Source organism: Cydia amplana, chromosome 4 (genome assembly GCF_948474715.1).
Source record: "Cydia amplana chromosome 4, ilCydAmpl1.1, whole genome shotgun sequence".
In the NCBI taxonomy this organism is placed as follows: domain Eukaryota; kingdom Metazoa; phylum Arthropoda; class Insecta; order Lepidoptera; family Tortricidae; genus Cydia; species Cydia amplana.
Genome location: NC_086072.1, coordinates 15983642 through 15997443, shown reverse-complemented (window position 1 = coordinate 15997443; position 13802 = coordinate 15983642). Strand labels below are relative to the sequence as shown.

General features: G+C 37.7%; 1 protein-coding gene across 2 annotated transcripts in view; it reads right to left on the bottom strand.

The window, feature by feature from the left end:
• Positions 1 to 11362, bottom strand: part of LOC134647303 (RNA-binding protein 38-like) — a 34043-nt gene extending 22681 nt beyond the window's left edge. For both annotated transcript variants that reach the window (XM_063501592.1, XM_063501593.1), the window contains exons 1-2: positions 10895 to 11362; positions 1316 to 1442 (exon numbers count right to left, since the gene is read on the bottom strand). In XM_063501592.1, coding sequence (XP_063357662.1) covers positions 1316 to 1442; positions 10895 to 11347 — 580 coding nt within the window. In that variant the 5' untranslated portion in view covers positions 11348 to 11362. The remainder of the gene's footprint in view (positions 1 to 1315; positions 1443 to 10894) is intronic.
• Between the last annotated feature and the right edge of the window lie 2440 nt (positions 11363 to 13802).

Here is a 13802-nt window from a genome sequence, read left to right as displayed (position 1 = left end):
CTATTGTGATCGTAACTATCCGTATTAAAGATTTAAAGTTATTCAGATAGGCTGACTAACTGCCGTATTCGAACTTCAAGATATTCACAAGAGATGACACGTACTAGATCTATTCTAGATACGTTATAGTTTAGATTTCAACTAGTTCTCTTTTGCAGCGCAATTCGGGCAACCAATGTCACTTTTACGTTAGAGTTAGATATCTAATAGATGTGAATTAGATCTCTAAGCCATATCTTGTGGAAATCGTTCAAGAGTATCTCCAGAATCGCGCAAACGTCAAATTTGACAGGTTAGATCTTAAACATATCGTTATCGTATCTTGGTGATGACTAAAAGATATCTTATAGATGTCTATTTCAAAATCCGAATCGGGCCCTAATATTGTTACGGCCATTTCGCAATTATGTTATGAATTACGAAGGGGGGCCTGATATAATACATGGATAGATCTGTAGGATTTGGAACCCTTCTGAATGAAGGTGACGTCATAGTAGTCATAAAGTCGTGAGTTTATTATTTGATGGTTTGTTGTTGAACTTTTGTACACTATAATCTGAATGACTAGGGATCGTAGGTATAAATTACTTATTTATATAAAAATTCAAACAACGACAGTCGGGTTTGTTTTCGATTAAAACACCCGACAAAAAAAAAGAAATAAAACTACAAGTTAGGCATTTAAATTCTGCCTAAGCCATATTTGTCTAGCAGAGTACCTTCGTTCGGAATTCCAAAAATGCTCCAACGCATATTCCGAACATTCTTAATTACGACTTTGATCTCCGATAATTAGTATAGGCTAACTGTGCTGGCTATTACGAATGATAACGGCTGGTTATGTTTGGCCTCCTAAAAGTTCTTATAACATTTACTAAAATGCATGTTTAATGATTATTGAGTAGGTATTAGGTTTCGTCTAGCAAAATTACTCCCGCAATAATTAAAGAGTTTTATTTTTTAAGATAAGATAAGATAAAAGATAGTTTATTCAAGTAGGCATAATTACAATGCGCTTATGAACGTCAAATAAAGCTAGGTAGACCGGCTCCAACCCTACACCTCTGCCCCGAGAAGATTTAAGTCCCCCCCCTCCATTGGAGGAGGGTATCCCAATATGGGACCGGCAACAAACTCGGCGGGACACATCTTTTCAAAAAATAATTACATCTTATAATTAACGTGCATTACGAGAAAATAAGTAAAAAAAAAATACTTAATAAGTACTTTATTAAGTAGGATACCAATTATAAGATAAATTGCTGCAACTCTACTTGGCAATAAACTTGAAGTTTGTGGTCTTGGTTTCACGTACCTGGCGCGAGGTTCCCTCTGGGCTTGGCTCCAAGGATGGCGAGGTTGACGTTGGCTTTCCTCCCGTCGATGATGGGGTTGGGATCCTTACACGCCCGTTCTGCTGCTGACCGGTCGCCCATTATTACCTGAAAAACTATATAGGTCACTCTCTTGACCAGGGATCGGAACCGGTTTTGTGCAAAAACTTAGAAATAACCATATTTTTCGAATTATTTTATACTCGAAATGTAGGACTCAGTTGTGTTTTTAGGTTACGACTTCGTATTATTAGATTGCTCAATTAGAAATGAAGTAATTAGCAAAGAACGAAAAAATACCGTTTCCGTTCCCATACAAAAAATACCGGTATCCGATCCCTGCTCTTGACTATGGCGAATAAAAAAATTAACATTACAAAATTCACCGAGTCAATGTTACTCCTATGAGAATCAATGTTTCTCTATAGATTTTTTTTTTCATTTGTATTTTTCCCTCTCCTGGTAATTGTTGTGTTGTACGTGTGTCATAAATTATAAGGGTGTGAGAGTATTTTATGGCCTTTTTTAAAAGGTTCCAACTAAATGTTCTGTGTCTATTAGTTATTCATAATATTCATAGTCTTCAACTTTCAAAATTTCCTTTTCAGCATTTGGACCAATTCACAAAATTGGGACACTTCATAGTGCAAATAAATATTCATTGACGCATCTAGCAAGTTACGTGGAGCTTTTCAAATTATTGATGAGCAGTCGGAACAAAAAGAGCTTGCATGTTTGTTTGAATTGCGGAAAACGGATTACACCGGACAGGCCATTACGTTAATAGAACCGGCTGAAAGATAGCTTTTAACATTGGTTTAATACAATGTAGTTCCAGTTTCTAGCCTTTTTCTTGGGTACGACGATAAAAAGGTGCAATCAAATACAGGTTGGAATTGCTGCCGTATTTTTTATTTGTTTGTTTCTGATAGTTAAAGGCATTCAGATCATCCAGCTGACTTATCGTTAATAAATGCTCGTATGCCAAACTACAATTTTAATTGCTTAAAATAACCAAAGTAGTACCTATTGTGTACCTATAACTCTAGTAGTCATAACTTTGTAATCTAGTTTTACTTTATTGCCGCAATTATAGAGCATAAACCGATAGTTTCAGCGCCCGTTGAGTTTGGATTGAATTGATTTTCATACCGTACCTACGCTGGAGGACACCTCGGTATTACCTATTGTAATGAAAACATGAGCCAGGTCTGCGTACCCACTGTTCAACTTGCCAGTCCTATTCGACCCTCCCCGCTCTGCGCGCCGCTACCAATACTCATACAAACACTCACACTGTTTCAAAACGTCAAAGCTCAAATTAACCTGGTCCGAATACATAATATCGGATGGGTTGATCAAATCGACTGAACTAAAGTAAAATGTCTGATGACCTCCGGATATCGGCGGCCTGACGTCACTCGATTGACAATTTAAATGAGTTCGTTTTTCATAGTGCGACCAAAAATGCAAGTAAAAAACCCATCGCATATTAATAGTGTTGCCCGCCTATATTTGTGAATGTAGCTTTAATAGAGAATTTTAAATGATCAAAATATGAATACGAAACGTAAATAGATACCTACATTTAAAATACGATACAACCTTGATAAAACGGCATTAGGTACTTACGAATTTGCTAGCACCCTAAATGGCAAAACAATCACGGAACGTTTTGTATAAGTACCTACTTCTACTTTGCTACTTTCTTTTGAAAAGTAGCAAGTTCCAAAGACAGCAAATACTTATAAAGAAAAAAAAAAGCACAAAACCTTCAACCACCGAGTGCGGCTCACACTTTACCGGTTCTTATATTGCACGGTATACGGTATTGTAATCGTAGGTAGGTATGTAAAGTACTTGCATACGAGCACCTGATTATAAATATACCTATGAAGCAAAATTTTATATGCAGAACTATTACTAACATAAAACATTTAACTACATCAGACAGACAGATAAATATCACGTACTTTGTTTTGAAGTCAGGACAACCAACTTCGCGAGAAGGGTCACTGTCACTAAATCATAGGTTAAAGTTGCCATATAATTTCGAAACTAATCGAATCGACGAAGTACGTTATAAACTTTGATACCAACATTACCTATAATTATTTCTGATAAAGTATCAAATGCCACCCTGTATAATGAAATGTGTTCGTCAAAGCGTGCAAATTAAAGTTCGATACGCGGCGATAAAAGTTACAGGCAGCTAACGTAACCTAAGTAATAATAATTGTAGCTTGTAGAATTATGACTGTAATCGACAGAATTATAATTGAAAACTGGCCTCGATTCGACATGCGCCAGAAGCATATGGGAGGGAGGCCTATAAGATTTTCTTAAAGTCGTACCTAATTGTAACCTAACAAAAAAATAATTGTAGAGTCTGTTCGGAAAGAGAAGAGTCTAATTAAAAACTTGGCCTCGAATGGCCTCCATTCGACATGCGCCATGAGCATATGACAGAGAGACCTAAAACATTATCTTAAAGTGGTAATTGTAACCTAACAAAATAATAATTGTAGCTTGTAGAGCAATGATTGTAATGCAAAGCTAACTTAGACGGAGTCTACAATTTCAGGACGATAAATCAATACGAATTAGTCCCCTTTGACTACAAAATGTGATATGTTTTCGCAACCAAGTCGCAACTTTCTACAAAATATAACATGAAATACCTATTACACACATGAGCTATCATAAAAACAATTCGAAATTCTCTCTATGAAAGATTATACTGTTTTCATACGATACGATATGCTACGCATTACCCTCTGGTGATTAAACCACTCATAAAATAATGAACATAATGCTACTGAAAGCATCGGTTTGCCCACACGCATATTTAAGCGACGCGGTATTATTTGCTTTTAGTATTCCTTTGTTACCTAAAAAAAGGTCAGGTCGCCCTTTCTGTTAGGTTGTTCAACCTTAGCAAAGAAAACAAGACTAACAAGGAATTAAAGTGAGAGAAGGTACTCATGTCATGGCTACATTACTTATTGGGTAAAATGAAACACAACAAGGCAGTTACTAATGGTTCTAAAATTATTTAAATGATCGTGCCTACCTATTTGTTTCCCGTTATTAACCCATTTCATTATCGTTTGCGCTTGATAATAAGTTGATTTCTTTTATTATGGTGCAAAAAAAAATGCTAGCGCATGGGTCTATCGCCTAATGGCTTCGTCACACAGGCGCGTTTTCCGGACCGCGCGTGAGCGGGGCGCGCCGCTTTTACATATAAAACGCTCACGCGCCGCCCGGAAAACGCGCCTGTGTGACGAAGCCTTCATAATTCACTTATCTGACAAAATTAGCATTATTCCACCGAAGTGGCAGGCATAGGTACCCGATAAGTTAAAACACCTTGCCTAACCAAAGAGCTGGAATGTTTATTAAGAGTTTGACTTAGCAAAACCAGTAAAATGCGATCTCCGATAACAAATACATAATTAGCTGTATACATATATATGATCTGAATTCTAGAGGTCACACTTAGACTGGTTTACCTCACATTGGAACAACGTAACCACTGGAATTATCAGTCCTGGAATGACCCACATTCGCCGACTTTTTAATGGCTAAAACCACGTTCCCTAGAAAAACCCGTCCAGTTTGTGTCGTAAAACGTGGTTCGAAATTAGTTCCAATTGTCGCGTTGGCAGATCAAAAGTAAACAATAGAAGATGCTCAGGAGATGATTCTTATAGTTGTGATCGTGCCAAAACCTACGTCGAGTCAATAAGTACGGTTGAGTCATTATCATTATTATTCGAAGAAAATAAATCGTCTAAATTATGAACCTGTACAGTTAACAAAGGAATCAGGTGTTAGTTTTAGACCTAATTATAATCTTTGACCTACTTCATATGATGTACCCTACGAGTATCTAAGCTTAAAATTCAAAACTGAAGTAAGAACCATGGTAAGTATGATATTTATCAACAAATAAAATTTCTAGATTATACACAAAGGAATATTTGTTGATTCCCATCAACAACTACAGCTGATATATCGACTTCAGCAGTTATCAACTTATCAATTATCATTGGTAAGTTGATAACTGCTGCTAATGGCCTCTGCGGTAATTGTGAAACAAATTAGCAGCCCAGCAACATATAATTGTTTGCAAATAAATGCCGGAAAGGGCGAACAAGGAATGTGTATGTAGAAATATATTTATTTAAATTTGCTAGATTTCCCTCTAGATTGTACAAACTAACTGCTAGATTACAAGTAACTGCTTACAAAGGTAATTCAAAACTCTCAAAACAGTTCCCCCCTAAACGGTATTCATCTTCCATGGAAGTTTGTTTCTGATCAAAACTTCTACGCACTCGCCCATTATCGATTTAGACTCAGAGCATTGACACATTTAAGTATATGATGACTATAATTCTTCAATATATTTGCTTAGACTAACTTATTTACTTAGAAGAAGTGCGAAATGAAATAAGCAAACGCATTGTTACGGATGGGAGTCGAGAGGCGTGCCCAAATCCAAGCGGCCCAATCGCTGTGAACATTACTTTGTAGCTCTCGCCACGCCTCGCTGGTTCTAACCTCTGTTTAGGTATTTTGGACCAGTTTGTTTATAATTTCTCCAAGTAATAATTAAGCATATTTTTATAAATCCCCGGTTTTGATCTGAATTAATCGACTTCTCTCGCTATCATGCTACTTAAAAATGGATTAAAATGTTTGCTGCGAAATCATGTGCATGTAGAGTCATAATAAAATGTCAAGTCATAATGAGATGTGATGCAAAAACGTAATTAAATCACATTATCTTTTTTTATGGTAACGGGAGCCCAAATTGACTCGAGAAAGTGACAGAAAATGATGTGGTTACCATACCAATACAGTCACATGGCTATTTTCGTTAAGATATTACGGCCGGACTTAGAGGTACAATTGGCAACTTAATAATCGCCGTCTGTTTTCTTGCAAAATTTTGGCACTTATCGGTTCAGGGTAGCTACTTATTATTATGTAGTAACTTGTCAATTTTATATATTACTTAGGTTAGTCGTCTGCAGCTAATTCGACGTATCCGCATCGAAGTAACATTTTCAAGGCCAGATTAATTACACACTTCGAGTTTAATTACAACCTTCATATATTGATAACAGTATCGTTTTAGCATTTACTAATAAATATTACCTAATCGGATAAGATAAGACTTTACCTGTTTGTACTTATAATGTATTTCCCTGATCAACTGGTCGATACCATCTAGTAGTTCTAGTAGGTGGCACTCTACCTATCTTTTTAAAACTCTGTAAACTGATTTGAACAAGGCAAACAACATAAAAGGTGACAGTCCATTTCCAACCGCAGCTGCACTACTGTCAATTTTACTATGGAAAGTGACAGTAACAGCGACGCGTTCAGTACCAGTAGTGCAGCTGCGGTCAGAAATGGAATGTTACCCTAAAACCAAAACGTTATTAATATTTTCTGTAATTAAAACCTATTTTAAAAGACCAAAATTTTAACAAAGATGGTTACTAATATAAATTTGCTCACGCTAGAACGATCCGGGTCCGGGCCGAGGCGCCCGAAATTTCAGTTGTCTATAGAAAAAATCACATCTATATTTTTTACCCCACAGTCAAACTCATTGTTGAGTTTTGCGGGGCTATGATTATATTTAAGAATATCACTATATTTTATTAATTAAATAATTAAATAATAATAATAAAAAATAATTTTTATATCCATATTATAAACAACCTAACTTGTGATGAAAAATAAATAGAGTGAATAAAAAATAAAAAATAAACATGATCAGTGATCACCCATCATAGCGTGAGTCATCCTTATTGTTAGTTCGATAAAAGAGAAAGTGAACTAAGTTTCTATTCTTTCTATTTCTAACAGATCACGAGAGAAACCATAGTAGAGTCGAGTCACCCGTAGCGTAGCCGACTGAACGCGATGCGACTTAAGTAATGGCTTCTGTTATTTAAACCCATTTCACATCGATACGATTACCTACAACTGAATAGCGAACTCGAAAAATGTCTTATCAATTCCAAAAATAATAAATCATTGGACCTTAATTTAAATTTAATTTAATTTATTTATTTAACAGACAACAGTGGTGGGCCACTGGTTAGTAAATAGATTGAAAACGAAGTTAAGCAAGAAAGGTTCATCCTATTACGAAGAACAGAAAGAATACTTTTTTTTACAATCAGTTCAGTATAATTTGTATATGTAGCTTAAAAATAATAATATCTGGGAGACCGAGCTTTGCTCGGAAAACATATAAAAACTCAAATATACGCTATTTCCCAGAGATAAGACCTAGCTAGATCGACTTTTCACCCCCGAAAACCCCCATATAGTAAATTTCATCGAAATCGTTACAGCCATTTCCGAGATCCCCAATATATATATATAAATAAATAAACAAGAATTGCTCGTTTAAAGGTATAAGATTAGGTAAAGTCCGAATGACACTTATAATGTCACTCCCTCGCTTTCTTTTGTTCAAGTTGGTGCAACTGCAAAGTTAGCTTAGCTTAGACGGACTGTACCTAATAGGGTATTTGACATTTTTTTATGAATGGTATCAGTCGATCAGGTTTGTTTTGAGGATCAAATGTCTGTCTTAAAGCAATACAAAATTCACAAATGATGGTCAAATAAGTCTGGCACCCGTACTTTACTGACGAAACTAAACTTTAAGGTCTTGTATTTTTTTATTATTCCCATATTTTTAGGGTTCCGTACCTCAAAAGGAAAAAACGGAACCCTAATAGGATCACTCGTGTGTCTGTCTGTCTGTCCGTCCGTCTGTCACAGCCTATTTTCTCCGAAACTACTGGACCAATTAAGTTGAAATTTGGAACACGTATGTAACTTTGTGACCCAAAGATGAACGTGTAACGTAAATAAATGAATTTTAAATATGGAGGCCATTTTTGGGGGGTAAATGAGAAAATTAAAAAATAAAGTTTTTCAAACTATATCGTGTTACATATCAAATGAAAGAGCTCATTGTAAGGATTTCAAATATATATTATTTATAATTTTAGGATTAATAGTTTAGCAGTTATTCAAGAAAATAGGCAAAAAAAATACCATTCCCCCCCCCCCCACTTATCTCCGAAACTACTGGATCTAAAATTTTGAAAAAAATACACAAAATAGTTCTTTACCTATAAATGACAGGAAAACCTATTAGAAATATGCAGTCAAGCGTGACTCGGACTTAATGTACGGAACCCTTGGAACGCGAGTCCAACTCGCACTTGGCCGGTTTTTTTTAACTTAAAATGTATTGTGATAAATTGCTCATTTTCTATCTACAAGATTTAGTTATAAAATTCAACATGTGTCAACAACCCTAACTATTCTAATATGGTAATGTCGAGATGGTTTAGTCGGTATGATCCACTTAACTGATTTAAAATAGGTTTGATGATTAAATTCACTGTAATTTAATTAAGGTAAATAGGTGAATGCCATTTTTTTAAGAACTGCTAATGAATACCGACCCATTGTCTACTTGGTTTGCTTTGGAGATAAACTAATGATGTCTCAAAATTAACTTCTTAACTTTGTATTCTGTTTGTCAACTTTTTTTTTCTTTTGTTTTGCTAAGATTCTATTAAGAGATTAGGCCAGATTATTGCGGAGATCACGAGAACAAAGGTCCTACTCCTACCCTTAAGACGTGTTTAAGACCGTTTCAGATATCGCGATAGGGATACCTTCATATGAGAATAACGCGTGGTACTTTTATTTAAAAAATCCCAGGTGAGCGTTATCTTAACGTAAAGTTAAGATAAATTAAATTCCCAATATCAGATAAAGTTCGCTAGTTGTTCAAATTAATCTACCGAGTTGTGTAGAGATCATTGATGATGAGTAAACCTCTTCTAAGGCTAATTTCTGGAGACCAGCTCTAATCTAGCTTTATATGAGTATAGGAGGCACATCTGTGCATTTCCCACTCCCTCTCGACGGCGCAGCGCAGCCACCCGCACGGTATCGGATGTCTTTTGTTTCCCGGGGCCACTCCAGCACGCCCGCCGATGCGAGCATTCCGGAGGCACAACCCACCGCAGAAGTATACCTCCACTCAAGGGAAAATAACACGTATTGTAAAGGCTTCAGTGACATTAAGAGGCTCTTAAGCTCAGCTTCCGACTGTACTTTGAAAGGCATTTAATTGGAAGCTTATGCAAAGAAAATGAAAATGTTTTTGCATTATGTAACATGATTTTTATTAGTTTTAATTAGATTTGTCAAGATATAAAGAAGCATTCAAGGTGATATGAATTCTCTTAAGGATGGGTTTACGTTAGACTTCAGCAACTGAAGGTTGCATAGTTAACGTGGAGTCGAATTCCCCACACTAAAACTTATTTTTCCTGCAAATACCTACCTATCAAATATCCATGTGTACTTTTCCGTTTTAAAACAATTTTAACGTTATTGCGCAGTTACCTACCTATGAATACGAAGTTAATTATAAACATGAATGATTTTGTCCGTTGTAGGAACTTTTTACAATACATAATTTAGCTGAAAATCCCACAATTTATCGTCGAAAGTTCGGCTTCGGGTCGGCGCGGTGCATTGCGATTATTACAGCCATTCTATGTCACAGGGGTGCAACGGACATCCCTCGCCCGTCCCTGCGGTACCCTGCCCGAGAATTGAAAATGGGGTTGTGATTCATTTCTCATGGCCGCCGCTTGCAAAGCTTCCAAATTTATTATATTCACGCAGTTTTTAACAAATGGCACAATTCACTTGCATCTGTTCCTTTTTCGAGCGAAAAACAAACGTCATCGACATTCACATTTCGCTTCAGTCGTGAAATCATGAAACGTGAGTGTTCATAATTTACGCGCTGTATGAGGTTTATATGCATGCTGTGCCTTTGTTTATGCGAAATAAGTTGGAAACTAAGTTCCTCTTGGTCCACACACAAGTTCCACTTGGTCGTACAACGACAAAAACCCCTTCGCTCCTTAAATCTATGGTAGACTACACATTTTAATAAACAAAGTTTCTTTAGCTACAAGTGTTTTATTTACTAATTTATTTTCTTCCAAGCAAGCATGACGTGGACTTTTCAAAGCAATTCCAAAAACCTTTGGCAATCGACGTTGAAGTGTCAAATTCAGGAGTGTTCTGCCTGGCTCGAGTCGACACAAGCCACCTGCGCGGGAGGGCACGACTTCCGTGTTTGATGTAATTTTGCGATACAGCTTGTAGGTATAGGAATACATTATACACACGTAGCTGCCGGTGGCTTAGGTAGGTATGTTAGTAGCATTGAGGTGCGATAACGCTCCTAACCGTGCGATATGCGCGCTGTTTCGCTCTACAATCACAATACGAAGCCATTTCTAAATTCAAACTTAACAGCTTTCCTTTGTGCTGAAAGACTTCTTTTATTGGTAAGTACGTTACATATTGGATGCAATAACTAATGTTAAGTTTTTACATAGTATCCTAATCATTTTTTTTCAGTGTATTGAATACGCCTGAAGACTGACTGAAACCGCAAAATAAATAAAGGCACTCACAAATCCATATCCTCGACTTTTACTGGTTTGCCGGTCCGTGATAACAACTGCCTCCTCGATGTCTCCATAGACCGCAAAATGCTCTCTCAAGCTCTTGTCTGTGGTGTGGTAGGGTAGCCCCCCGACGAAGAGTTTCGTCCAGGTGGTGTCCTTCTGCCCGGGGAGCGCGCCCAACGCCAGCAGCCCCTCCGGCTCGCCGGCCGCCATGAGCATTCCTTGAACTGCCTCCGTCGCGACGGCCACGGTCACTGGATACACTAACACTGCGCGAAGCGCTGGGCCTCTATTGCCGGTGGCGGTGGTAAACTTGTAACTTGTAAACACGGAGGGCCCGGGCGACGAGCGTGCGTGGTGGAGGTCGGGCGCGGACTGTAGACGCACGTGGCGCTCTGCACTAATTTTAGCCCCCGCGGCTCCCCTCCCGCCACCAGATGCGCCGGCACCGCGCCACATGCGTGGCGTGCCCTACTGCCTGCTACCCTCCACGTAACGATAATGATATGCCTCGTTATCATTTAGGTATTTTGGATTTTTTTAACAATGCGTAAAAAATATCTAGATGAAACCTACTTACCTAAACATTTTCAGGGTTCCGTAGCCAAATGGCAAAAAACGGAACCCTTATAGATTCGTCATGTCTGTCTGTCTGTCTGTCTGTCTGTCCGTCTGTCCGTCTGTCTGTCCGTCCGTATGTCACAGCCACTTTTCTCCGAAACTATAAGAACTATACTGTTGAAACTTGGTAAGTAGATGTATTCTGTGAACCGCATTAAGATTTTCACACAAAAATAGAAAAAAAAAAACAAATTTTTGGGGTTCCCCATACTTCGAACTGAAACTCAAAAATTTTTTTTTCATCAAACCCATACGTGTGGGGTATCTATGGATAGGTCTTCAAAAATGATATTGAGGTTTCTAATATCATTTTTTTCTAAACTGAATACTTTGCGCGAGAGACACTTCCAAAGTGGTAAAATGTGTGTCCCCCCCCCCCCCCCCCTGTAACTTCTAAAATAAGAGAATGATAAAACTAAAAAAAATATATGATGTACATTACCATGTAAACTTCCACCGAAAATTGGTTTGAACGAGATCTAGTCAGTAGTTTTTTTTAATACGTCATAAATCGCCTAAATACGGAACCCTTCATGGGCGAGTCCGACTCGCACTTGGCCGCTTTTTTTAATTAAGTAGTTAATTTAAACCTAGATTACACCCCCCAATCCATTTTCCTTCGAAGGTCACTGTTAAAGGAACAACTTCGATGGCACAGTCAAACTTAGTAGGTACCTATACGTAGGTAGTTGCCATAAGCTTGCTGCTTATGACAGTTTTCATTTTCACATTTAGGTACGAGGAAAATACGAAGAGCAGGAAGGGAAATTTCACTCTACAATTGCTCTACATTATTCACATGTTTTATGGCTCCTCTACACGATGGGCCAACGCCGGCCACTCCAAGGGACGCAGCCATACGGTAGAATGAGATAGCAATATCACTTGCTCCCTCTAACGCATAAATGCGTCCCTTGGAGTGGCCGGCGTTGGCCCATCGTGTAGAGGAACCATTATGATACGTGTACCTAGTTACGTTTAAGCTGACTGTACATACATTAAAACTACCCTATAATTTTCATGTAGCAAATAGGAAGAATAATTAAGGTTAAGGTACAGAATTTAAACTATGTACTTCGGTACTTACCTATTAAAAAATTACAAAGAAATAAATCGCACTGACTATCAAGTCTAAAGTCTGATGGTCTTGAAAGAGTTGATGATAACTTTTACTTAACTATTTTCAATCCCATTAAATAATGCATTTATCCCTTATTTACGTTCAGTACTTATACAGAGAAGTCTCGTTGATAAGTCACTAATATCTGATTAAATGTTTCGCTTGTAGACCGCAAAAAACTAGCCTTTTTAGGAACTCATCGCCGCGCCGTTGCGCGTCGCTACTCGCTACCGAGAGTTCCACTAACTATAAACAAGATTGGACTCCTTCAATGTTTGGACTGGAACACCAGAACACCTCCATGAAGTGAAGTTACAAAATAGAAACCAAATATAGTACCTACTCTTACTCCTTGCAGCGGTTTTCTATTACAGTATGGGGTTTTTCAGGATATGAAAATGGATTGGCGAAATTTACTATTACTACCCTACTCTACTCGCTACCCATTAGCCATCCTGCCATTCCTACCTATTCCTATAGATTAATCCATAAAGCTGGCTTTATTTATACCTAAGATTTTATATCTATGAGAGTTGTCGTTACAGTACAAATCTCCCAGCAGCTCTTATAAATCAGCCAATACCACTATATAATATCATCAGGCAGTTTTTAAGGTTGGAAACGTGATATGCTTGTAGGTATGCTAATGCTTGTCTGTAACCGCCGTGGTATGGGAAAAATTTCGCCTACGCAATTACGAAGGACATTTATGTATTCATACTGACGGCCCAAAGACAATTTTTGCAAAGTTTGGATCATCTAATTACTCAAAATGTCATACACATCTAATGGGAAAATTGGGAAAACCGTGCCATCGAACGATTGCACAAGAATCGCACGCGGCCACGGAGGCAAAGATAATGGAAAAATGAAGACAGGCAATCTGATGCATTCAACGGCGCATGCTCATTATTTCATACATAGTCCTTTTACAAGTAGTCAAGTACTGATCTCTGCTTTACACCAGATTCACCAGAACATCGTCCAGTAGGTAAGTTTACAATGAATCAAAATGTATGCCGATACAAAATAAATAACATTGAACTGAGACATCACAACACTGATGAGTGATGACTAGAGGTTACATTCGGATTGAGTCCGAACCGAACCAGCGTTACTGCTGCAGTTTTGCTGCAGGAAAAGGAAATGTCAAAACCAATATTGTTGCCTGGA